The 25914-nt window shown below is 50.6% G+C and overlaps 1 protein-coding gene across 4 annotated transcripts in view; it reads right to left on the bottom strand.

Moving 5' to 3' along the window:
* The window catches only part of GARNL3 (GTPase activating Rap/RanGAP domain like 3), a 125652-nt gene that overhangs the window by 16016 nt on the left and 83722 nt on the right, over window positions 1-25914 (bottom strand). For all 4 annotated transcript variants that reach the window (XM_090274744.1, XM_090274745.1, XM_090274747.1 and 1 more), the window contains exons 10-23: window positions 24666-24741; window positions 23895-23993; window positions 21770-21873; window positions 18887-18995; window positions 17106-17151; window positions 16188-16294; window positions 14366-14481; window positions 13628-13732; window positions 12604-12678; window positions 9428-9539; window positions 4851-4949; window positions 4334-4450; window positions 3620-3795; window positions 1473-1631 (exon numbers count right to left, since the gene is read on the bottom strand). In XM_090274744.1, the coding sequence (XP_090130870.1) occupies window positions 1473-1631; window positions 3620-3795; window positions 4334-4450; window positions 4851-4949; window positions 9428-9539; window positions 12604-12678; window positions 13628-13732; window positions 14366-14481; window positions 16188-16294; window positions 17106-17151; window positions 18887-18995; window positions 21770-21873; window positions 23895-23993; window positions 24666-24741 (1500 nt within the window). The remainder of the gene's footprint in view (window positions 1-1472; window positions 1632-3619; window positions 3796-4333; window positions 4451-4850; window positions 4950-9427; window positions 9540-12603; window positions 12679-13627; window positions 13733-14365; window positions 14482-16187; window positions 16295-17105; window positions 17152-18886; window positions 18996-21769; window positions 21874-23894; window positions 23994-24665; window positions 24742-25914) is intronic.

Raw genomic sequence — 25914 nt, 5'->3', positions numbered from 1 at the left:
GCTGGGGGAGGGGTGGTGCTGGGCAGAGGGGAGCAAAGGGGAAAAAATTGGAACTATTGTAACAATAGAATCAATAAAATATACTTAAAAAATAAAAACCATCAAGCATCTCTCACACATCAGTGTTTCTCTCCCTCTCTTTCTCCCTCCCTTCCTGTCTAAAAATAAATAAATAAAATCTTAAAAATAAAACAAACCATCCAATTCCCTCGCACCACCAACCCAGAAATTCTGCTGTAGCTCATCTGCGGGCACAGGCCAGAGCTGAGAAGCCGTGTACAGCAGTGGTTTTGAAACTTGTGTGAACATCAGAGTCACCTGAGGGTCATTTAAAAATCCCTAAGCCCAGGCCGCGCCAAGACGAGCGAGATCTCTGGGGTGGGACAAGGGCACGGTCGCTTTTGAAGCTCCTCAGGCGACCCCAATGGCAGACAAGTGTGCGTGCCAGCGACCTGCATATAAGAGAAACGACAGGTGGGTCTGTGACAGATAAGCTGAGGACAAGAAGGCCTCCTGATTAGTTCTAGAGTTTTTCCTGATTTTTCTTTCTTAAAACCTGCTTTTGTGAAGTGTTCAGTCTTCCTAATGCAGTAATTAGCAATGCTAATGAATATTTAGGTAGAGGATGTCCTAATACAAGTGTAACCTTTTATTTCTTAAAAAGCATAATTCTGCTGTCCCCATTCCACGGTGTCCTTGGTCCCTAAGTGGGAGTGCGGACTTCAAGTGGCTCAGGTGTTACTACGCTTGCCCGACTTCACAGCAATCAATGGGCTGAAGAGCTCTGCCATCTGCTGAGTCACCCTCTGTGGCTGCCAGAGCAGCTCTGGGGACAGGCAGGTCACCAGCTGTCCGGGCAGTAAGTGCTCCTGCCCTCCAGGGGCACTGATGTTCAGACCCACACAGCTCCCCGTAGAGCCTCAGTCCAGGGCTGAGCGGACCCTAGGTGTCGTCCAAACCTGCGGCGTCGCTGTTCTCTGCAGCGCAGGCTGGGGGCGCAGGGCCCTGTGCGGACAGGCTCTCCCTCGCTCTCCTTCTGTCCCTCCTTCCTTTCCGAGGGGACGGAGGCAGGGCTGCACCCTCTCCAGCGGCCTAGGCCCCCCGCTGTGAGTCTGCAGAGCAAACCCATTCTCGGAAGGCCCTTCCAGGTTGCACCGCCAGACACACGCTCTCGTTTACTTAGTTATATTTAGCTTTTTGACTCTTCATGTCTCTTTTACTGGGAAGAATGGAATGGCAGGGGGGAGATGTGGAAAAGCTGAATAGGGCAAGGGGACTGTGATATTGGATTGAACCATCCTGACCTACAAAAATGGCGACTCCACGTGGCGCAGCCTAAATTGTATAGCGCACAATACTGGTGGGACAGCTAACCTGTGGCTTTACAGAAATCCTGTGATGGCATCACAGAGGCAGAAGACACGACCCCTGGCCATCTCTGGTCCCCAGCTGCCCCGCCGCTGTCCACTCACCCTGCTGGCCTCCACGTGGTGCAGCCGGAAGGCCTCCCCGGTGCTCTCGTTCACCACATCGAACTGGTGTCGATACGCCACGCAGATGAGATTGTCACTCTCTTCTGTCGGCCCGTCTACTAAGGTCATCACCACGGGAGCGTCGGACAGACAGATCTCCTGTGTGGTAGATGGCGGCGGCGGAGGAGAGAGGGGTTGGGACACAGGGCAGCCATCTTGATATCGTCTCCCTGCCCGCCCCCACTTAGAAGAGGGTACCCCTCCCCCGGGCTCCTGCAGGCCTCTCTCCTGCGGGATGGCAGGGACGGCAGGGACAACAGAGGGGGCAGGGACTGCATCAGACTCCTCCCTCCCACAACCTGTCCTCAAGACCGGACCTCTGCCCACAGCACGGGGGAGGGGCTGGGGAACAACTTTACAAAAGTGATTTAGCGGTGTGGTCTGCGTTAGCCCTCTCAGAGCCTGGTGCTGTCCAGTGCTTTAACAATCATAATAATGAAAAAAATAACAGAAACAGCTAACTTTGTTAGCCCACAGGTAGTCTGGTCTTGTCCTCTGAATTAATAATAATAATGATAAAAAAATAATAATTGCTAACATTGCTGAGCACTTAACACAGTGCCAAGCACTGTTCTCACTGAATCCTCATACCAACCTTATGAAGTAGGGAAGGCCATTACAGCGATCCCCACTTACCGCGGGTATTACGTTCTAGACCCCCCGCGATAGGTGAAAATCTGCAAAGTAGGAACCTTACATTTATTTTAGTGTTTACTGTACAGTACCACAAAATCCCGCGATATAGCAAAAAATCCGCGACAAATAATTAAATATAATATTTTTAAAAATCCCGCGATACAGGGAGGCCGCGATAAGTGAGCCGCGATAGAGAGGGACTACTGTATTCTATACTAAAGATGAGGAAACTGAGGCTCAAAGATCACGTGACTTGCCTACAGTCCCCTAGTTTATATGTGGTACAGCCAAGACTTGAACTCAGGAAACCTGACTTCAGGGCTCATGTGCCCGGAACATGTACATGCTCTACACAGACAGCCATTGAACTTGCTAATCACTGCATCAAGAAGACTGCCACCTAATTAAAGCAAGATTTTAACTTAACTGTCATGCTCTTTGATCCCCCTAAGTTAGCAGAAATTGGTATGCATAATTCAGGAGGCTTTAACTCAAGGCAAAAATAATCTGTTTGCCTATAGGCATACTCTGCCTCGGCAGCCAGTGGTTGGACCTATCTCACACCTTAATGTACCATGGTTTTTAAAACTCTAGAACTGGTAAGCTCAGGGAAGGAACTTGACCCTCAAGGAGGCTTATCTGACAAGGTTCCACCCTTCATTGATCAGCAAACTCCAGTGACCAAGGCAAGCAGGGCTGCTTTGCCCACGGCTTCTCCCCACCTCTCCAGCCACCAAAGCCTCCACTGTCTCTTGCCAGGACCCTGCGTTAGCCTCTTAGCAGGACCCCTTATTTCTACTTGTGGCCCCCTATGCTCTCCTCTGTCCCGTGGCCAGAATAGTCTTTGCAAAACATTTCACTTCTTGTCTCCAAACCTTCCAGAGGATCCCCTTCACTCAGAGCCAAAATCAGAGTCCCTGGCAGTGGCCTGGTCCCCGTACTCTGGCCTCCCTGCCTGTTTACTGAGCTCCAGCCACCCCACCCCTTGCCTGTGCCCGGAGCAGGGTCTGGAACGCCCTGTCCCCAGACGCCTTCATCACTCACTCCCACCTTCCGTTTGGATCTCTGCTCAGGGTCACCCCCCCAGAGAGGGTTTCCGGAACTCGTGCACCGCCCTGGTCCATTGCCTCAGCTCCCTTACGCTTTTTATTGTTATCCCAGGACACACAGACTAGCCTGCTTATTTCTGCTGTCCTGCAGCTAGAAAGCAACCTCTGTGAGAAGAGAGGCTTTGTTTTGTTCAGCACATATGGGTGGTCAACGGCATGAGGGAGCTGGATGGAGAAGGGAAAGGCCTTAGTCCTGAGGGGGACACGGGCGACAGGTGAGGGTTCCCCTGGTGGGCTACTGTCCGTGGGACAAGCCCAGTGGATGAGGGACTCAGGTGGAGGGAGAGAGTCGGCTTCGTGACACCTTGGCCAGCAGAGAAGGGGCTGGAAGAGAAAACCTACCCTGATGTACTGGAACTCTTCGACAGGCGACTCCGACAGGGGGGACAGCGGTGAGGGGTCGGTCACCCCGCTTAGCTTGTTGTGCTTCCTCGTGATCAGGAGCAGTTTGTTCCGAATGGCGACAACAATCCTCAGCTCCCTGCTGTGGTGGGTGTTAATGGCATACAAGTGGCAGCCTGGGAGGGGGAACAATGATGCCGGTCACGTGATGGGAGGTGGGCCGCCCCCCCAGGCCTCGACAAGCCTAAGGCCCTGGAAATTAAGCCTCAGCCAGTAAGACCACGAAGGTTGTTGCCACCTGGCAAAATGGAGACTTGGAGTAAAACCTGGGTTGAGTTACAGGAAAATGAAGGAAATTACATTCCCTTGATTGTAGAGTTTGTGGTCTCAGCTTCATACTCACAACATGATATGAATTAAAGTGAGGGGTGATCAGCGCTCCGGAAACCAAAGTCTAAAAACCCAGAGGGCTCTTCTCACAGGGCTGCTACCAGAGCTGGACCCAGCTCCAGACTGGTGACATGGGCCGAGGACTTCCTTTGGTCCTCAGCAGGTTTTTCTATCACACGAGCCTCTCTAAGGGAGCAGTGAGGTTATCTTTGTGATGCTTCCGAGTGCAAGACAAACCCACAAGGCCAAATCCCCACGCCTCCCCACTTCAGTGCAAGCTGGGCCGCGTGACTGAAACCGGCCAGCCCCGAGCGCGCGCGTCACCTTTGGTTTTCTCCAGCCTGTTCTCCCTGCAGTCGCACCTGCTCCGCGCGGCCTGCTTGCCCTCGACGCCCTTCTGCACGGTGCTCAGCCTGAAGACGAAGACACGGGCATCTTTCCCTGGAGTGGGGGAGCAGACCCAGGAGATGAATGGAGAAGTAAAATGAGCCGGGAGAGCTGAGGGGCAGACCGTGTGGGACAACCAGTGCTGGAGGAATGAGGACTCGGGGCATTCGGAATTCGGGAGAACCACCCCCGCCCCCCCCCCCCCGACCCCGACCGCCTTTACCTAACAATGCATTTAAGGATGTCCCACCCCCACCCTCTCTCCTTCCTCAGAGAGCCCCATGGGCCACCCAGGAACCGTGAGCACTGGGCACTAGGAGCAGAGCCACTTGGCATGACCTGTGCGGTCCGACGCCATGACGCTTGGTGCTGGTCACAGCGGGCCAGGAGGGGAGCAGCACCCGGGGGGAGGGAGTAGCACGGGGGGGGAGTAGCACCCACAGGGGAGTAGCACCTTTGTCTGCTCTGAGAATCAGGAGGTCCAGAGCCTCGAGCACGTGCATCTGCTTGACGGGCAGAGTCCTGTCAAACACCAGCACTGACGGGAGGTTATCTGGAAAAGGAAAGCCGGTTACCCAACACTGCAGCCCTGCCGCGCTTCCCAGACCTAGAAGACGTGCCCGTGCGTCGTTCTGGACCCCAGTTCCCTCTGGGCATGGAAGGGGGTCCCCTTCTAGAGCTTTCCTAAGGGCTGTACAATAGGTTCGAGCACTGGTCTCCTCCCTCCCAGAGGCATGAAAACCCCTCACAGCCAGCGCAGAGGCAGGCCCTGCGAACTACCCATTTTGTCACATTCATCAGGGAAAGCGCAGCACCTCTCAGTCCCGGTTTTTACTGGGGTTTGTACAGAGGACTGAACACCGGGTTTTTTTGGTTTGTTTTTGTTTACGTTTTTTAAAAAACCTCAGCCAGTTCTCTTAAGTAGTTTCTGATTTCTATGTAATTTTTGAAACTGCACCATATCTTAGATTATTTTGCGTACTTCTCAAGGAAGCAGAATTAAAATTTCCTTTTGCATTTAAAAATAACTACAAACATAGTCTATTCCAACATGCCCTTTGTCTGTGTCAAAAGTAGTTTACCTAGACATTTTCAGGATGCCTCCATATAAGAATATAAAACCTCCTTTTTAGACAAAAATAAGAGAGAAATGATCAGTGACATTGCCCAAGTAACAGGAAAACGCCCAAGTAACAGTGGAAACACCCCGGAAGATGCCAGGTACATGATGATTCAAGGCACTGTAATTGTATGCAGGATCTGTTTTTTGAGCTTACTGGGATTTTATATCACTAGCACAGAGGCTAACAGAATTATAAGGCTGTTCCATAAGCAAAGGGTCTGTTCTGAGCCTGGCATGGAGTCAGGGCTAGGCGATCACGTCCCCGGACGGTGGAGACATTTTAGGCAGAGGTGGCCAGCCTATTGCTTATCTGTACTTGGTGAGACACTTCAAGTGCTCCGCTGTGGGGTTGGGTTTGTTTGTCTGGTTATAACTCAGGTGCAAGGGGCCCTCAGCATCTTGCCTCTTCCAGAAATCTGGGAGTTCATCCTCCCTGGATGGTGCCAGATGGGAGCAGAGAAAGTCCTTCTCGGGATTGATAACCAACTCCCAGAGGGATTCTCCCGCGTCTACAGGCTGGTGAGAGCTGATTGGCCAGAACACAAGCCTGCTGAGCTTTGACCTGACAGAGGACTTGTCTCTAGTTCCCCAGAATGATGGGGCAAATGTAAGTTCTATGAAAGGCCATCAAGCCACTCCCCTTCCTCTTCCACCCCAAGAGGAACCGATTCTCAAGCTCTCTGGGCTTCTGATTTTCAAAACATGGGACAATCACTTCAGTACCCATTGTCACATCTGACTAAATAACTATGATTATTTCATTTTGTGAATGGCAGGGCTAAGAGGGCTTCCCGCATGCCAGGCCCTGATGCTAAGTGTTTCACATGTCATTTCATTTCAATTTCCCGGTGACCGTGTTAGGTAGGAACGTCCAATACTCCCATTTAACAGATGAGGAACCTGAGGCTCAGAGGTGCTAATACCTCGTCCAATGCCATGTTTTGAGCATGTGGAACCCCAGTATGGGCAAGGACAAAGCCTGTGCTCTTAGTCAGTGCTGCAGCCTAAAAGCAGCCTCGTCCCCACAGAGGGATGGTGTGACCTCAGAATCAACAGCACTGTAAAGAATTAGTGACAGAAGCACTCCATTTTACACTTAAAACACGGTGCTACCTACACTCAATAATAGCGTCATGACTATGTCTGGTGTCAGGTACTAGATTTATCAGGGAGATCACTTAGTAAGTTACATATGTCTAATCACTGGGGTGGACACCTGAAACTAATATAATACTGTATATCAACTTTAATTGATAAGTAAAATATTATTTAAAGTAAAGCACAAAACAAAACAGGGTGATACTGTGTAGCTTTCCAACTATGTCGAGTAAATGAGCCCTTATTCTCCACCAAACCTTCCCAGGCGGCTGGACACATTGATGCACATACAGCACATGCAGGGAGAGGGGCAAGGGGTCTGAGCAAGCAACACGTACGTTTTGTTTCATAACAATTTTTTTTCTTGTAATCTCTTCATGAAGAAATAATAATCTTTTAGAGCTGGCTTTTCTATTACTGCAAACCCAAAACAAATGGCGATGGCCTATTTAGTCAGTGTGTAGTCTCCTCCCTGCAGAGTAGGCTTTGCTACTCTTAAGAGTACCAAGGATCTCGATTTCTTCACAACGACCTTGAAAGGGGCAGACTCTGGAGGGGTTAAGTCTAATGAAATGAAGCAGAGGCTAATGGGGCAGAGCAAAGCAGCCGGAAACAGAAGGAGAGATTCACCCATGGAAACAATTCGTAATGTGATTAAGCCTAGACAAGAAAAAGGTAAACAAAGAAATAATGAGAGAATTATGGCTTAAGGGCACAATTAGGAGCACCAGGAAAGCCTTACTCTCTTTTTGGCAAAAGCAAACAGGGAAGCATCGCTCACTGCATCGCCCGGGGAAAGACAGCAATGACCTTGAGCCGGACATCCGGCTGGTGGTGGGTGGACCCAAGAATTTCCTGGCAAATCACAAAAATCCTTACATCTGACACCTCCACTAAATTTTGCATCCATACAGGCGAACATTTAAAAAGGGACTTGGAAATCTTGGTTCAGATTTTACATTTCAAAAAACAGAAGCAACTCGGAACTTCTTTTTTTCTTCTGTTTTTAGGAAAGCCTTACAAATAGTCACTATGAGGCATAGTTCCTTTCCTACAAAAGCAGACAGGTAGAATTTAACATTCTTTTAATCATAAAATTTTTCATAATTATTTACCCAGGTCTATAGTTTTAGAGATCTGTGTTAAGGTAAAGACAGTAACATTGGTAGAGTTTAATTTTAATAAAATGTAACTGGTTTTAGTGCAAAGACACTAACCAGCTGCGTGGCCTTGGGCAGGTCACATTGTTTCTTTAGGCCTCAGTTTCTTCATCTATAAAACTAAGAGACTAGACTAAACCTCTATGCTGTGTGTGTTTTTAAAATATATTCTTTCCCCTTTTTTTGGTTGTACTCTTGGTAAAAATCTATGGACTTTGTTACCATTTAGCAAGTTCACAAGGATATTGAAATGATAATATCTCCTGTTTAATAAATTAGTACTATGTGCAGACACTGCTTTAAGCACTTAACATCTGTAACAATTTAATCTCCACAATTTCCTGGTTGTAGTTATGATCATCACCCCCATTTGGTCCATTTCATCATTTTTCATGATCAAAAACTACTTTTCAGCCACTTAAGAAAACCACCTCCACTTTAGAGAAGACGCCTGAGGCTCAGAGAGGCTACGTTTCCTTTCAGATCACAGATTTTCTAACTGTTTTGTAATTTCTAAAATTAAATATTTAATTTAAATTCTTAAGTTACGAACCTTAAATTATCTGCCTTTTAATAAGTTAGTTATATATACAATTACATATATAAATTAAAAAAAATTATGTTATGGGCATGCAATTAAAAAATCTATCAAAAAATAACAGATAAGGTCAGAAATAAGTCTATCATGAGGACTGGCCCACCTGTCCAGTCTTTACAGAGGCACCTGGCACTGATGCTGAGTCAGGGCCATCATGTCACCGTCACAGTGACAGCTTTCAGGATTCTCATGAAACGTCACTATGGGAGCCAGAGCCTGGGCAGCCTGCTTCCTTGCAGGGTGCGCCCCTGGAAGATGCTCTCTCTCTGCCGATGGCTCTCTCTGAAGACCCTGAGAGACACTTGTTCCCGGTGTTTAGCCCCTTTAACACTCATCTGGAGCCTGGAAAAATCCACAGGGACCTCCTCCAGGAAGGGCCATATGGTCCTGGAGTCTAAATTAAATCCCCAACTAAAGCTGAATGCCCTCCACAGCATCCTTGCCAAGGACCCGTCAGATAGGCGGCTGATCTGTGATGACAGGGGGCTGACTAGCCCCCAGGCAGGCTCATCCACCCGGGTGTCAGGAAGTTTGATTTATATTGAGTTGAAATCTGTCTTCCTGCCAAAATCTTATTGTTTCTATATCCATCAAAAATGGATTATCTACGCTCCTTACTGTTTTGGACACCAAGTACTTTTTGAATTAGAAACTTTAAAAAAAAGGAAGAGGGCTCTGTGAGAGCATGGCCCTGAGACAGTGGCCCTAAATAACGACACGTCTTTGTTGACTTAAGGGAAAGGTTGGAATCGTGGCAAGTATTGGCTGAAAGGAGATTCTTTTGGCAGGTCATTTGCTATCCACAGACCACTCAGGGATCCGGGGAGGGGACTGACCTATCACGCACGACTCAAGTTCCGGCTTGCCGGTTCAGAAAATATTCCCTCTGCTTGTCCTGAAAACAAGGGGTTAAACTTGTAAGGAAATGACACTTTGCTAACCTCATTGCCGAGGACACATCTCCCTAAAGGGAGCTGCCCTGTGGTCACCCATCTGGGAAGTACTACATGGCACACACACAAAGACATTTGAAGGAGCGGTTACTCACTGACCGTCCACTAGCAAGACGCCGGCATCAGTGGAGACCAGCAAGGCCTGGCCCCAGGGATCCGCACACACGGCTTCGTGGGGGAAATCACTGTAGAAACACTGGGGCTCCCAAGGCTGCGAGGGGACACAAGCATCGGAACGTAAGTGCACCGGGAAGAAGGCGGCACGGCCCAGCCACAGGCTGTACAGGACGCCACCCGGAGCAGCAGCGCGGACCCCCACCTGGTGCTGGGGGGACCCTGGGCCCGGTTCCCTTCCCCAAGGAGCCTCCTTTCAGACACGTATGCAATAGGAAAAGTGACGTCATGTGTTTCTGACACCATCACCTGTCCCTGTATCGCAAATGTTCTTTCACAGCAATTGAAGTGTTGGTGACTTACTTTTAAGCAAATGTTTTTCTTTACCACCTGAAAGTTGGACCAGTGGATGCCTGTGTTTTGGAGAATTCATTCTAGTCCGTCAGAGAAAGGAGTTCTACATAACTCTCTTAAAAAATGCTAGATTCCCGTGTTGCTGATTCAGCAAAGTTATGAAAATATACACAACGCAAGAAGTTGATACTATCTTAACAGGAAAGTGCTTAATGATCCATTCAAGGCTACACAATCTCCAAGAAAAATAACACGTTTGTGGGAATATGGTAAGTGCTGGCGACGAAACCTACTTATGTTCCCTCACGTGACGGCCTCACACCCGGGACTCTTGGCCTTCGTTTTAATTTCATCTGAGGCGCGGAGAGCTGGCCCTCTCGCCCACTGCTTTGGAGCTGTGCGTGGATGCCTGGAGGTGGCAGGCCCTGTTTGGCGGGCTCTTCCCGCTAGAATTGTGGACATTTTCAACGGAACCGTTAACTTTTCTCCAAAGCATGGATCTTGGCCTCAAGGATGAAGAGAAGAGGGTTTTGAAGATTTCCAGGAACACGTTGAAGTCTTACCTCTTCCCTTTCACTCTCACTGAGATGCCCCACCAGGGCTGTTCGAGAGCCTGCACGCACGCGGGGTTGGTGCGCACCCGGTGAACGCAAGCACACGTCCTCAAAGCAGAAGCGTGGCTCTGAGGTCACCTTTAAGGCTGTCATGTGCGATGAGGGCAGATTCTGTGTGTATCATCAGTCTCTTAGAAAAGTATGCTGTCCCTTTAAGAAACCCACATGCCTCAGAATGAACATTCTAATTGCTAAAATGAGGCCCAGGGTGTTCTGAAAATATCACACAAAAAATGTGAAGACATAACCTGTAAGAGGGTCACACAGGCGCAGGTCATGAATTGAAATGGCATTTCTAGAAGAAGATTTCTGGAAATTCTGAGCTTGTAACTTATATAGCAGAACGGGAAAAAGCAGGTAAGGCGATATTCATGCCAAATGGGAGAAAGACATCAGAGCATTAGTAACAGGGAAATGGGCAACCAGCTTTCAATGGCACCATCTTCTCTGAGCCGAGGGCATGAGTTCAAAACACTTATGCAGCCAAGGGGTTCCTGACCCAGAAGCCCTGAGGGGCCTAGAGGGTCCAGGGAGGCCTCAAGGTCTGTGAAACCCAGAAATTGTGTTCACAGTGTTGTGCATGTGCCACGTGTACATTTTAATGGGCCAGTGTGCACACGTATGATGCTTTCATGAATTCTCAAAGGGGCCGGGACTCCAGGATGCGAGGACATCCTGTGTAAAGTGTCAGAGATACAGAGGCTCTGGTCTGAGAATGGATGGCGTTTGCCATTTCAGGGAACTCCCTTCTGCCACGTGAGGGGCTCGTACGGACTCTGCAGGGCAGGAACGAGGTCTTCGGGCCTCCCTGCCTAAGCGCAGGGCGGTTAACTTGCTCCCTTTAAGGTCGATGCAGCCCACGGGAGTCCGGATGCCTAGGAGGCTGACCAAGCCCGTTCTTTAGAAACAGAACACTCCTGGGAGCCACACGTGGGACTCTGGCCTCTCCAGAGCCAACTGTACCGGAGTCCACAAGGCCCTCTAGGGTCGTTTCTCCAGCGATGGCCTGGGGCCCACTGGTACCTTGTGGACTGATCCAAAAGACGGAAGCTCTTTCTTTGTTGTTCACTGGGGAACATGTTACCGGTCCATGGGCTTTCATTTTTATTGATATCTCAGAACTTCTTATAAAGAAGGTTACTAAATCTTACTGGAATTTGTTATTTATAAAGTGCCTGGCAATCCTGCAAATTCCACTATTCACAAGAACACGCGGACAGTGGGGATTTCTGCAGCTTTGGGAAAGATGCTTTGCTGTCTGTCTTGTGTAAGTTGGGTTGTGGGTTTTTGCATCCATTGTATTTTGAGCTCATCATTTTCCCCCAAAATGATGACTTCAATGCGCGTAGGGTCTGCAATTCAGACACAGACCATCTATACATTTATGGCTAAAGTCAATGTATTTGTAATTCTTTCGTTTTTATAATGGACACTTCTCTAGTGACGTGACCTCTGGAAATTTGTCCCATTTAACTAACTTACATATTCCGAGCACAGATATAATTAAGTACATAATGCAAACAGAAGTTCACAATGCAACTTCTTTCCCCCTGTTCCCTTCTTGAATACCAATGAGTTCTTTCTCCAGGTGGAAACAAGAATTTTTTGGTTGGCTGAATGAACTGTCCAGTAAGCAGTAGATTCTCAACCGTGGTCCTCTGACCAAGAGCATCAGCCTCACCTGGGAACGTGTTACAATCACAGATTCTCAGGCCCATCCCAGCCGCCCTGAGTCAGACACTCCGTTGGTGATTCGCACGCACACGAAAGCGTGGAAGCATGCCCCAGGACCTCGCTGATTAAAGTGTGCCTGTGGTCATGGTGGCCTATGACACTCGTTAGAAATGCAGAATGCTGACTCTACCCCAGAACGACTGGATCAGAGCGTGAATCTGGTCAAGATGTCCAGGTGAGCTGTCTGCTCTCGAGGCCTGAGGGGCACCGTGGAACCGTCTGCCTGACGGGGCCTGGTTTGTAGCTCTGCTCCCTGTGAGAGTGAAAAGGCACGTGTGTACTGGGGACCCAGGGAGCTCCCACTAAATGCTACCCAGCTTTATCCGGGCTTCCTCTGAGGACTGGGCAACAGACAAGCTCTTCTTCCTCCTGCCCCACAAGCCTCTTTCTAAGCATCTGAGTAACTTCACTGAGGACAAAGGACATTCACAGTTGAACCTGAAAATATCATCAACTCACCTCTTTTTTGCAGATCCCTGAAGCCACCAAGCTGGATGGAGCATCCACCCTCACAATGGATTTCAGTTTTAGCGCCTTACAGAGGAGAGATCTCTTTTAAAGTGTGTCATCAGGCAGTAAAAGACAGCAGGATCAACAATTATGATTTGAAATTAAAAAAAAAAAAAATTAAACAGAAGTAATTTCAGACTAAAGTTTCCAGTTCCCACACTGCTCTGTCACTGAAGATAGGACTGCAGTCAGCCCAAGCCCTAATGACCATGTTCCAACCCAATGACCCCAAAGGCATTCTGCCATTTCCACCAGTCAGGATATCAGCACAGTGACTTCCAAACCGTGAGTGTTGAGAAATTGTCAGGCCCCTCCTGAATGTCTGCAGGTCGTCAGGCATCTCTATCTAAGGACCAATGTCGGGGACCCCTAACACAGTGCACCTGTTTTGGGAAACAGCAGCCTCTCTGCCTCTAAGCCCCCCTTGGTCACCCTGCTTTGCTCTCCATGTTTGGGTCAGACCCTTCTCTGCAGCTGGCAGCTCGCCTTCTTCTCCATCACGACATGGGATCAGGGCAGAAAGTGGTGCCACCTCTCAGAACCTAGAAACATTAATGTCATGTGGGGGCAAGACTGGCAGCCACCTGGGTGTGACGACTGCTTCCCACCAGTGGGGTGGGCATTCAGGTCTTCTGTGAGGACATTGCTACTCTGCTCCCTCCTTTTCCCAAATGGGCTGCCCGCTCTCCAGAAGGTTCCCGGAGGCAGGCAAATGGGGCGTGCTCCTGTGACCCGAAGGGCCCAGGTGGGCCTCGTGGCCTCCTGCTTCTGTCAGGAGCACTCCCTCTTCTGAGCAGCACCTTGCTGTCCCTCTCACCGGCACAGATCTGCACCTACGGGCTTATCAAAAACCTGACATCACCCGGAGAGCAATCCCCACTCCCTCACGTGTGTGCAAACGTACAATTCTTTGCAGGTGTGGATGGGGCTCATGACCACACGTCTTTGACCAGAGGTTTCCAATGCAACCCACCTGCCCTATCCTGACGAACTCTGCCTGGCGGGCCTCCTCTTTCTTCCGCGCTGACTTGGGCGACTCTGGTAAGACGTCACTAAAGGAGCGTCTATTAAGCATGTTCTAGAAAAAGGAAAACACGTTACGAGTCCACGCATGGTTGCCAAGCCTCCTTCTTTGGCACCTCTGAAAGCGCAAACCTATTTGTGCAAACGCTCCTGCTTCCGCCCTCTGCACCCACGCGCTCACTGGGCACGGCGGGGGCCCATGGGAGTGCAGGGGCCGTGTCAGGTGCCAGGGGCGAGAGCCGACAGGTGGGGAGGCACAGGCTTTGGAGTCCAGCGAACCAGATGCTCCAAAAAACCTGAAAAAAGCGCCGGCCTCTCTCCACGACGCCCACTTCTGCCTGCCCACCAGCTCTGTGGCATGATGGCGCTGAGTAACGCCACCAGGCACAGCCGCTCCCAAAAGCGCTCTCCAACGCTCCGGGGACGGCCGTTTGACACGCCCACCCCAGCCTGCACCTCAATTTCCACCGGCCCTGGCTTTACGAAACTCACGCGCCTGCTCATGGACAGTCAGCACCCCTCCTTGTCATGGGAACAGTGCGAGGACGTCCGCCACGGTGGCCACAGGGCTGTCTTGACAGCAGGGATCAAGGCGACGCCTATGCTCTTGTACCCAGGACCCCTCGCTAGGGCTTGTGTTCCCCACTCAGACCCCACGAGAGGAAAGAGGGCCGTGGACCCAGGTTACCTTATGCAAATCTGGCATCAAGTCCTGGTGTAAAGAGCGAATCAACATATCCAGCGTACGTCGACGTTTCTGAGCAAATGTTGGGGTTTCCAGAGTGGCTTTTTCACCATTAATTACTAAAATAAATCAAGTTATAAAGGGAGTTATAAGTACTAACATGCTATTGAAGACTGTCCTTCCCAAGGAAGCCTGCCATAGCGAAGAGCACCCACTTCCCCGATACCAGTGTTACCGGTGGTAACTCCTTCGTGGAAGAAAGCTTAAAGGCTTGCTAGCTTTCTTTACACAGACTCACACTCCGCGGGTGTGTGTGCCTTACCTTTCCTGTTGGCCTGCACGCTTCCCAAGCAGAGGGTATGTCTAATTACCGGAAGACACAATACAAACCCGACATGCCCCATTTACCGTTCCACCCACTGCATCCGCCCATCCGTCCATCTGTCCATCCATCTGTCCGTCCACCTGTCTATCTGCCCACCCGCGTAGCCATCCAACCCTGGGGTCAACCCACCGGGATGCCAATCAATGGGGGTTAAATATATACATTTGCTATGTTTTGTTAGAAAAAAAGAAAATAACAATCGCCTAAGCAGAGTACTCAGCTTCTTAGCCTAATGGAAGCTTCTTCTGGGGAAAAGAAAAGCTAGTGGTTTAGTGGACTGGGCACTAAGAGTCAAAAAAGTGGACGGCGCAGTTCCCCGTGTGCAGTTCGCCGTGTGCAGTTCTCCGTGACAGCGCAGGACGGAGTGCCGCAGAGGCCGGGAGCCTGAGTCAGGGCAGCGCCGGCGTGGGCCCCAGCTGTGCCCTGTCTGCACACCTCAAGCAAACCGCCGAGCTCCTTGGGGCCTCCTTGTAAGGGTCGCTGCACATTTTTAAATGACATAAAACATAAAGAGTGAGCACAGCGCTAGGCATATCAGCCTGAATAAGTCAGCTATTATTAACGATTACGTTTCTCACACGGAGGTCCCAGAGGACAGGCAGTGTTCACAGACTGGAAGGTGACGCCCTGGGGACAGGCATTTCCTGGGAAGCGCTGCACGCTGGAGACAAGCCGGGCTGGTTTGTTGGCCAGACATTGCTTAATGGATTGAAACTATAAATGTCTAGTAGTTCCTCTTATTCTGTGACTGAGACTTCTTTTGTTTGAGGGTATTTTCTCCTTGGTACCCCAGAAATATCCATTTTAAATGTCTGATTTTTAGCTGGATAAGGGGTAAAGTTCAAATTTTGTTGTTGAAACGCCACTTACTGTTACCTTGGACTTTTCCTCCCGGCCCGCTTCCTCCCCCTAGTAAGTCCACGCTGGGATTCAGAGACTTGTGATCCTTGGCTTCTACCTTGGCTCTCAGGCCATCAGCCCCTCCGGGTCCCTCCTGGCTCCATCCTCTGCGACTTCAACATGCCCCTTCCATAAGCTTTAGCCGGTATGCTCCCACTGCACCTACTCTGCAAATCTTCAACCGAACCCTTCATGCCCTGCCACCCTACGCTTCTGAAGGTGCTGAAGAAGGTCACGCTGTTGACTGGTTCCACTGAAATCAATGGGTTCCACTGATAACTTGGGTCCGTAGTGCTACTAGGCAATGACTGCTTACCTCCTGAGCCCCAGGTTTCAAGACCCTTTCCTTGAGTAGGAGGGTAGGTACAGATAAGGACACGACTGCCAGAAAGCTAGACACGCTTCGTGTGAAGAATGACCACCACAGCGTGGGACCAACGCCTGAACAATGATACCTGCTGACACAGCATCCTGGGAGAACCAGAACAAAGGTATTCTGACGTAGAACAAGTAGCAAAAACATTTCAAAACAGAACTTACGTTTCACTAGCAAAAAGTCCCTGAATTCCTGGTGGTCTGTAAACACCGGCGGGGACGGCAAAGGTGGGCCGAAGAGGGGCACGCTTTCTTCCGAAAATATTTTCAGCCTACGTAGAGAACATTTCAGGGTTATTTGTTTTCTTCGCAAATCACCAATCTTTGGACCTTATATTGGCCCAGGGGCCCCTGTGATGTGTTGGAAACATACATTCATTCATTCCACCTCGGCCACCATGCAGCTCTCCCAGGTGCTTCAGGGCAGAGGCCAAGTCTTCCTGCATCCCCCGTGGGCAAGGCCAGGCACCCCAGGAATAACAGCAAAGGCCACCCCTGGGCACCCACTCATACCAGGCAGCAGCCCTGGTATTTTAAGACACAACTTCGGTGGATTCTCACTAACAGGCCAAAGCAGTGTCTTTGCCTTCGTGCTTTCACTGCCTGAGACTTGAAGACGACAAGCACTGTTTTCAAAGCCTATAAGTTAATAAATGGCAGAGTTGGGGAGCTGGGATCCTGTTTGGCCCTATTTGGCTCAGAGTTCATGCTCTTTTCACAATATCACGATACCCTCCACAGAGTAGTTTTTGAGAACAGAAGGATAAACAGGAAGGATGTAGCCTAGGAAAGCGGATACTCCAGTCAAGGATACTCCAGTCAAGGTCAAATATATCAAATCTGTGCCCATTGTAGAGTACAGTGACATTCCAAACTAACCCTGGCCCTGAGTCTACTGCACAGAGCAACATTACATGGAACTAGGCTTTCCTGAAGAGATGATACCCTTGAAGAAAGTTCTCTGAGGTGAGGACACATCAAATCGATCAAGAAATAGCTATATCAAAAGTCTCATAAAATGATTGCTAAATTAACAAGTAAACACGCGAATTAGAATAAGTAACCAACGACGTCAGTACCTACCTGTAATTGTCATTTTGTTGATCATACCTCACTAAGGCAAAAATATCTGTGGTGATGGTTAAGGAAATTAATCAATAACACTGATGCTCATCGTCAATGGCTTGTGCCTTGAAAATCCCCGGTGTAGAATCATCCTAGACCTGCCCTTGGTGGTCAGGGCACCTGTCACCCTTAGGGTGATTCCTTTGAAAGAGACAGCCCAGGGAGACACAGGCTCACTCTCTGGCTGTTCATCCTTTGGGGAAAGAGCTAAATCTCCAAATCTCTCAGAAAAGCAATATAAATAAAGCTACTAAGCGAGGAAGAAGCCAGCAAAGTGAAAAGAGCAGTCCTGTTGTCTGGAAATGCAAAGATCCCAACAGGAAATTAGTCATACATTTCATCTCACACATTTGGAAGAGAAAAGCAATTCAAATGTTCCCACCGTGCACACACCTTCCCTCTCTCTCCTGCTGGCTTCGGTAGACTAAACAAAGCAAAACAAACCCATGTGGCTGGCGGCAGCCTCTGGTAGCCTCTGCTTGGCTTGTGTCGGGTACGTGGAGCTAAAACAGTAGCGAACCTCCAGACAGCTTCCCTTTTCCCCTCCAGATCCTCCCGCCGTCGCCCAGCCCGGCTTTGCTTACTCAGGCTAAAAAGCCATCCGTTCCCCAGCGTGGCCACGTGTAGACTCAGTGGAAGAAATCTGCACGAACTTCTTGCTTGTCCCTGTCCAGACACGAATGTGCCAAGCCCCAAAGCTAAAACACGTCACTAAAGGAAATCCTAAAACTAATGAGGACCCCTCCGTCACCTAAAGGGTTGCCTCCCCCGGGTCCTGCCCTAGACGTGGAGAAGCTCTCTGTCCCACGAGGACCAGGAAGGCAGGGAAATGTGAGCCCTCCGTCCCAGCCAGCAGAGCGGCGGGCCCAGTAAGCAGGGCTGGGAGCAGAAACGACTCTCGGCGAAGTGTGGGTGCACTCCATTTTCTCCCCTGCCCTCACGGAAGAAATTGGGCAATATTCAATTTAAAAAAAAAACCCACCCTATGTTGTTAGGTGACAGTGACCAAGTCCAAGTGCGAGGAGCAACCCCCTTCCAAATGCAATGAGTCTTAAGGGTCCTGTCTCCTGACATTCTTACTGGAGTCTATTAGTTGCCTTTTATTAATTATGTGCAGCCTGCAAGGTACCATCTTGGGTCTCACTGTCATGGTCTGGGGCCCAGAGCAAGCGGGCCACCCTGGGCGTCCGCTGGGCTGGCCAGCCCGTGTTCCATGCCTCTCTGGCTGAGCTGAGCTTGGACATAGTAGAATTTTGCTGGCAATGGAAGCTAAACAGAAATTAGAGGACGCAGAGAGAAAGCAAATAAAAATATGATTAATTCTATCATTTCTCAAATTTTAAGAGCCAACAATGCAGCAGCTGTTACTAGGGCTTAGAATCAACAAGGAAACATTATTTTGGCTTTTCATCCTCACTTGCAAGTTTCTCAGAGGATCCAACTACAATTTTTCTAATGAGTCTCTTATCGAAGGATGGTAGGAAGTTTCCCTCATTTCATAGACGACCTGAGGAAAAAGAAGCTATTTTAGAAGTCAAGAACTGTCCGGGAGTTAATCCATCGATTGCTCCACTGGATGGAGAGAGAAGAGGGAGCAGTGCCGAGGGGTGGGTCTAAGACCTCGCCACACAAACAAGAACATGCGAGTCAGCGGTAGCACTTGGTGGGGGGGCCAGGGCAGACCAGCGAGGCTGCCCCCGAGCTGGCTGGGCGGGAGTGTCCACAGAGGCCCAGGATACGTGTAAAATGGGAGCGGATCATGGAAGGCTTGAAGGCCGGAGAGGGCTCCTCCCCTTCCTGGAACACGACGGTGACGATGTCGTTCCCGATGTGGCGCTTCCTTTCCACCTGGATGTGGCATAAATGACATCACTGAGGAGGTCGCTCAGACACGGCACTGCGTTACAAAACCAGCACAGGACGGCCAACCCCAACGACCACAGAGCCCCAGCTCCAGTCGCCCGGGACCTCTTGCCCCCTACGTTTTACTACCTGCCTCCGGGCCCCACTACCCATCTTTGCTGCTCCCCGCAAAGTCAGGCCTGATTTCCTCTTGTCCGTCCTCTGCACACGCCTCCCAACCAGCCTCCCAGCCTCCATCCTCTCCCATCTCACTTCTCTGGTCGTGTTCATCTTCATTCATCACCTCCTTAGCCTGGTATCGAGGCCCCCAAACGAGAGGCCTTATGTCAGAATCCCCTGGACGCGTGCTTTAGAAATGCCTTAGGTCTGCAGCATCTACCTGATCTGACCCCAGCTGACCTTTCCAAAATGATCTCCTAGGTGCGTGGTCAACAACTGTTTCTAGGAAGTATTTCCAGTCTCGTAGAGCACATTCTCTTGGCAACCATGCCGCGCTGCTGCTGCAGTTCAAAAGCAGCTGTGGACACCAGGTAAGTGAGTGGGCGTGGCAGGGTTCTCATAACACGTTATTAGAACGCTGGATCTGGCCCACCGAGTCTGGGTTCTGGAGAGAGGTCCGGCTGAAGATGTCATTTTGGGTGTACTGGCACATAAGAGCTATTTACAGCCAGGGGATTGGATGAGGTCATGAAGGGAGGGAGTGAGTGCAGAAGAAGAGGACCAAGAACTGAGTCCTGGGCAAGGCAATGCACGCAACGTGCCGAGATCCAGAGCTAGATCACGGCAGAGCTGGGATGTGGTCCAGATCTGACTGAGCACAGAGCCTGCGCTTTTCCCCGGTACTAGATGCTGCTGTTGGGACACCAGAGGGAGTTAGCGGCGCTCGACACCACGACATGTTAGGAGGAAGACGAGGCCCCAGAGAGGCGACCTCTATGCTCCCGCCACGCCCTCACTACAGTTTGGTATGGGGGTGGGGGGAGGGGAGAGATGGAAGAAGTTATTGTGATACCAGAACCTATGAAATCTCTGTGAAAGTTCGTTTCTTTACATCAGATTTGGGATGTGGCTCCATCAGTATTTTAGCTGTCAAAAAGCCACCGCGATTTTATGAGCCAGGCTAGTCTCTGACTGTTTGACTGTTACCTCGGTCCCCTAAGAGACCACGACAGGTACAGAGAGAGGTTCCCAGTTCGTAGTCCCCTGCCCTCTCCTGATGAGACACACTCCATCATTCTGCGTTTCTTTTCCCTCTTCCCACCTACAGTGTCTTCCTGGCAATAGAGGCAAATGCACAGCTTTGATTTTCATCATATCTGCTGGTGCTGGGCGAGTGGAGGGCCCTGCCTCCACCCAGGAGCCAGCAGCATGTTAAAATCACCAGGGTTCACCTGGGGACGTTTCAGTGTCCCCGCTGAGCACTGTCACATCTCAGTACATCAACAGCCCCCTCAAAAGGAAAGGTTCAAGACTTCTGAGTTGGTCAAAGGCTGAACTGCCACATCCCCCCCTCCTGCCCCTCTGGCTCAGGCCCCTGCTGTCACAGGGCATGGGCAGTGCTGGTGCATGAACTGGGCTGAAAAGGCTGGGCTGGGGAGGATTGTAAAATACATCAACAGTAGTTTGTGATATTGTTACCGAGACGTCAGCCGTCGGTACAACTGAGGATGATTGGGGAGGACAGCGTGGTCTTTTTTCTCCCTGTGACCTCGAGATCCTAAGAGGTGGAGCCTGTAACCAGGCGCCCTCAAGCACACACAGGAAGACGGGGGAAGTGACTCTCAGCCCCTGGAGCCGTCTTCCCTGGCCGAGGCTCTTCCTGCTTCAGCCGTCCCTTCCCAGAGTTGGCCTACTCAAGCCAGAACAAGCTTAACAGCTCCAGTGGGTCTGCACTGCCCGTGAGACAATCTGCCAGCTCCCTGTCCCAGGCCTCAAACCACCAGACAGAACTAGCCCTCCTGCCCGTCCCCGCCATGTCCCCAGAGCACCTTTGTACCCCACGACTGCAACGCCACGGGTTAGCCCCCCGATCTGCTCTGCGTCTGTCCGCCGCTGAAGTCTTAGAAAAATAAGAGTGGTAAGTGCTCAGCCTGGTCACAGTCCCTGTATTTCTCACAAATATTTGCTGAACAACTGTGCATTCATGTTTATGATATTTATTCAATGGGTACAAAATGGATATGCATCTAACAAAAAGTTAAATTAACTCCCCTCCCCTCAACTCTTCAAAAACCAGCAGCACGTGTCTGCAAATTGGAACTTCTCCTCCTGGAAGTGGCCAAGGCCGGGGCTGAGTGAGGAGGGTCTCGGGCAGTGTCTGTCCCCACATGGCACAGTCCAAGCACACGGCGCTAACGTCCTGCATGAGTCCACAAGACACTCCGAATCTACGTGTTTCACGTCCTGGACCGGACGCAAGGCCCACTGAGAGAAGCCCCAGAGAAAAGGCCATGTACACGCAAAGCAGTCTCCAGGAGTCCATAAAGTCGCTCTCACACGCGCAAACACACACACACGCACACAGACACGCATGTGCACCATTATCGCTCACCCTTTATCCCTTTACGGGGATGGCGCCATTGAGGACAGTTCTCCCTCAGGCTTGTTGCAAGTTCAAGTATAGAGACCGTGAACAGCATCCCTAACCTGGCACTAGAAGTTCAGCTCATCTGTTGTCACCCGTCAGTCCTTGATTCTATGAAACCATAATGACGCTTTCCGCAGTCAGGCATCCTCAGAACGCCTGTGTTCCCACGTACCTGCTGTTTGTTCTCTTTGGAATACGGCAGCATGGTGGAGACGTGAAACATGATCTCGTGCCCTTGGTATACGGTATACACCGACTGGACCCCCGTGGTATCATCTGTAAAACACAGACACGCACTGAATGGGCGCAGAGAAGCCTGGGGCCAGAGGAGGGAGTCCCTGTGTGCAGACCGCAGGACCAGAGCGCACCATCAGCACAGCCCCAAAGGTCATCATCCCCCGAGGGGAAGCAACAGCGCGGGCCCTGCCCCATGGAGAACCTCCGCGCCCCGTCTCAGCTCGCTGGCTGATTCGCACCTCACTTCCTGGAGAGGTGGCTGTCATGAGAAGTCTGGGCTCAAAAGGTGAGTGACCTACGGGTCCTGGCCGTCCAGTCAGTGCTAGTGTCCAGGACGACGTTAGCACAAGAAGACACGCAAACAATGACCGTGTCCACAAACAAAAGGAGTATCTGCTGGCAGAACTGCACAGCGAGGAAAGGCACAGGCTTTGGAATCTGGCGGACCTGGGTTCAAGGTCTCATTGCCTATGTTCCTGTTGACAGGTCACCTCGCCCCTCTCGGAGTCTCAGTTTCTTCCTTTGAAAATGGAGATAAAAGATAGAATGTAGCTCCTAGGGATGTTGGCCAGAGTCTGCGTGCAACGTGCTTAGCAGAGTGCCTGGCCACAGCAAGGGCCGGAGGGACGGCCGTCATGACCGCAGCAGCGCTGAGGGCTGGCGACGGGGATGTGCATGGCGGGCGCTCCCAGACCCACCACGGGCATCCGAGGCTTGTTGGGGCGAAGCCAGGGCCTGACACCCAGGGCCGGAGACTTCACCGCTGCAGCTGTCGGCTAAGTCGCTCGTGGTTCGGGCCTCGCGCGCTGCCTAACCGTTCTGTTTTCTGAAATGACGCCAACGTGGGCTGGTGGGGAGCTGGGGTGCCCGGGGAGTGAGGGGACCTGCATCTGAAGCCTGGCAAACTCAGGCCGAGTGGGCTTCACGTCACCCGCCTGGTGTACCTCAAGGACTGACAAGAGCGAATAAAACTAGGAACACTAGGCTGTTGGAAGACGGCCTGAATGATTCCAAGTCTAAACTTGTGTTCTTACTCACCTTCACCCTCTCATCCCCTCATCCCCAAACTGCTTCCCCTCGAAGGTTCCCAATATTGCTGCTGGGGCCCCACCCACCCAGCTGCCCAGGCCAGAAACCCAGGTGTCCTCTGACTTCTGTCTCCTCCTTGTCCCCATCTCTAACCAGCCACGGGTAGATCGAGCCAGTTCTACCTTTCAACCTGCTCTTGAATCAGCCCGCCCCTCTCCGCTCTGACCCCCCCCTCCCCCAGCCATGGCGTCACCAGCTCTTTACCACCCCCGGCCCACCCCCACGCACTCTCCACCTTCTGCTCAAAGGTTCATCCCGACCCCCTTATGCCCCCTACTTAAAACCCTTCCATAACGTCAATCCCATCTAGAATATAACCCAGAATTACTGTGATCTCAACTCCCTGCGGGCTCGCCCTCCCCCTTTCTCCAGTCCCTCCACCCGCTCCAGCTGTAAAGATGTTCTCGCGTCTAGGACATGCGCTCTTTCCTGCCTCAGGGACTCTGCAGGTGCTCTCTGCATGGAATTCTCTTCTCCCCTCAAGACTTTCAAGTCACCCCCGCTGACCACTCCCTCGGGAAGCCTTCTGTCGAATCCCCCCGATTAGTCAAACGTCCCCGTGGCCCTCTGTACCTTTTCTCCTTCGTTCCTCCCAGGACTTAGGACTAATCTGCTTAGTGTCTCTGTTGTCTTCCGGACTGTACACCCCTAGAAAGGCAGGGCCCCGTGGCTCACCCACTGCTCTGTCCCCGGAGCCTCGCACGGTCCTAGCACACAGAGGTGCTTCAGAGTAAGAACTGGTGGGCAGACAGGGACTCCTGCCACACCCTGGGGCTGTGAGGGCTGCTGAGTCTCACAGAGCTCAATGGAGCCACCAAATGCGACCTGTGACGCCCACGCCAGCCTCGGTGTGAAGCTCTCATGTCCCCTCTTGTCCTCTCCCCCCGTCTTGGGTATAAATTCAAACACAGATGAGACTGATGACAAAAGTTACGCCAATCACAACGGAACAGACCCGGAGGCAAGCTTACTTTTGGTGTCTAGCCCGCCGCGGTAGCCTGTCCAGCCCTTCAGAGTGATTGTGTCACCCAGGAGGTTTAAAAACTTTTCAAAAGCATCGCTTCCGGTTTCTGCAGGAAGAGGTAGAAGTGTGAAGAAGGTATGGTATCAGCAAGTCCTCATTTTCTAACTGAAGTCGCTTGAAAATGGACTAGGCTCTGTAGGTGTGAGCAATGGAGGGAGAACGGGGAAGTCACACTTCGTTTTTTTCTACGATACCGCACAGAAGGGCCCCTGGTCCCCAGCAACCCAAGGACAGGAAAACCACAGAGCCAGACTACCCCAGTCCTCCCCTGCCAGGCTGGGATTGCGGGCGTTTCGTATCGCAAGATGAAAACATTATTACCGTTTCCACTAATAATAAACAGGTATTGGACGTGAAACGTGCTAAATAACAAAAAGAGACACCATTTTATAATTCTCCCAACCCTGAGAAATCACAGAGAAAACCCTCCCTCTGCTCCCGAGATCACGTAGAAGTGACTTCTTCAAGTCCCGTGTAATTTTCCAGTTAGACTGCCTCTCCGGGGCCGAGGCCTGGGACACATTAAGTGACCGATAAATATTTATCAACGGAACAAAATTTACCCTGGAAATTTACCCCACAATTGTATAAAACTACTGGCTGTTTTTTTCTGTTAAAGACTCCAACTCAGCTGGCAAGCCCAGTGAGGCTGGTGAAGACTGCACCAAGGCGGGGGGGAGGGGGCGTCTGTCAGCAGAAAGGACGGGGAGACACTCACCGTTGCTGAACATCTCGTCGTCGGTGAGCTGCCCGTCTTTGGCATAAAGAACCCCGAACTTGAAATTCACAGAGCCCTTACAACAGGACAACAAAGGGTGGGGACTTTAATTTCGTCATCAAAGTACACACAGTTACGAGACATGCTGGTCGTTATTTAGAAAAATGGCCATTTTGACCAATATTAAGAACAATCATTCCTTTATTTTTGCACGCTTCTATAGCCTACAGATGAAACTAGGCTTTTATGTGCGTTAATTCATTTGGAATGTCATTGCCAATGGCGTCTGCAGGATGTCAGGTCTGTCCTGCGGCACAACAGAGCTCAAGATGACGAGTCCCCAGGACCGTGGGACTGGAACCATCTCTGACCCACAGCAGCAGCGGCCCAGACCCCATACGCAACACGGCAGTCGTGGGCTGAAATCTGTGGGGTCTTTTAGAAACAGAAATGGAAACTGTAGGCAATTTATTTGTAAAGCTAATTTCCTCCAATTTCTAAAGATACTTAATCGTAAGAAGTTACAAGATAGATGTGGGGGAAAAGGGTAATCAAGAAGTAGCCAGTACAGATGTTCAGCTCACCATCCTCAACTTTCAACCCTGGATTAAAATCGGACCCTGCAGGAATGATAAATACCCAACGTCAGGTAATAGTTTCTTAAGCTGAGCAGTGGGTTTAGAGGCCTTCATTACATTATTCTCTACACTTAAAACAAACAAGCTTCTTGAAGTGTTTCATAAGAAAGTAAAATCTAAGTGTGGAAGAGAATCAACATTTACAAGGCTATTTGGCCCACCACTAGCTGGGGGAATTCTTGATGATCAGCTAAGGGGTAGACAAGGAACAGAAGTGCTCAAAGCACTGGTCGAAGGTCAGAGGTGGGAGGTGAGGGCACAGTGCTAGGCTTCAGGACATCTGGGTCCCGGAGAAATAAGGCTCTGAACATCAAGGGTCTTGGTTATTCTTCTGTTCCCAACATACCTGAGGGACAGAGGCACACCCATCAGTAATATATTTTTTTAAATCCTCACTTGAGGACATGCTTATTGACTTTAGAGAGGGGAGGGAGAAAGAGAGGGAGAGAAATATTAATTGGTTGCCTCTCCTATGTGCCCTGACCAGGAACCTATCCTGCAACCTAGGTATGAGCCCTGACCGGGAATTGAACCGGCAACCTTTCAGTCTACAACACCCAACCCATTGAGCCACACTGGCCAGGGCAATAGTAGTTGTATATCTAGTGATT

The sequence above is a fragment of the Furipterus horrens genome, unplaced genomic scaffold, assembly GCF_987537825.1.
Source record: "Furipterus horrens unplaced genomic scaffold, mFurHor1.1.pri manual_scaffold_4, whole genome shotgun sequence".
Taxonomy (NCBI): domain Eukaryota; kingdom Metazoa; phylum Chordata; class Mammalia; order Chiroptera; family Furipteridae; genus Furipterus; species Furipterus horrens.
This window is presented reverse-complemented; position numbering and strand designations above follow the sequence as displayed.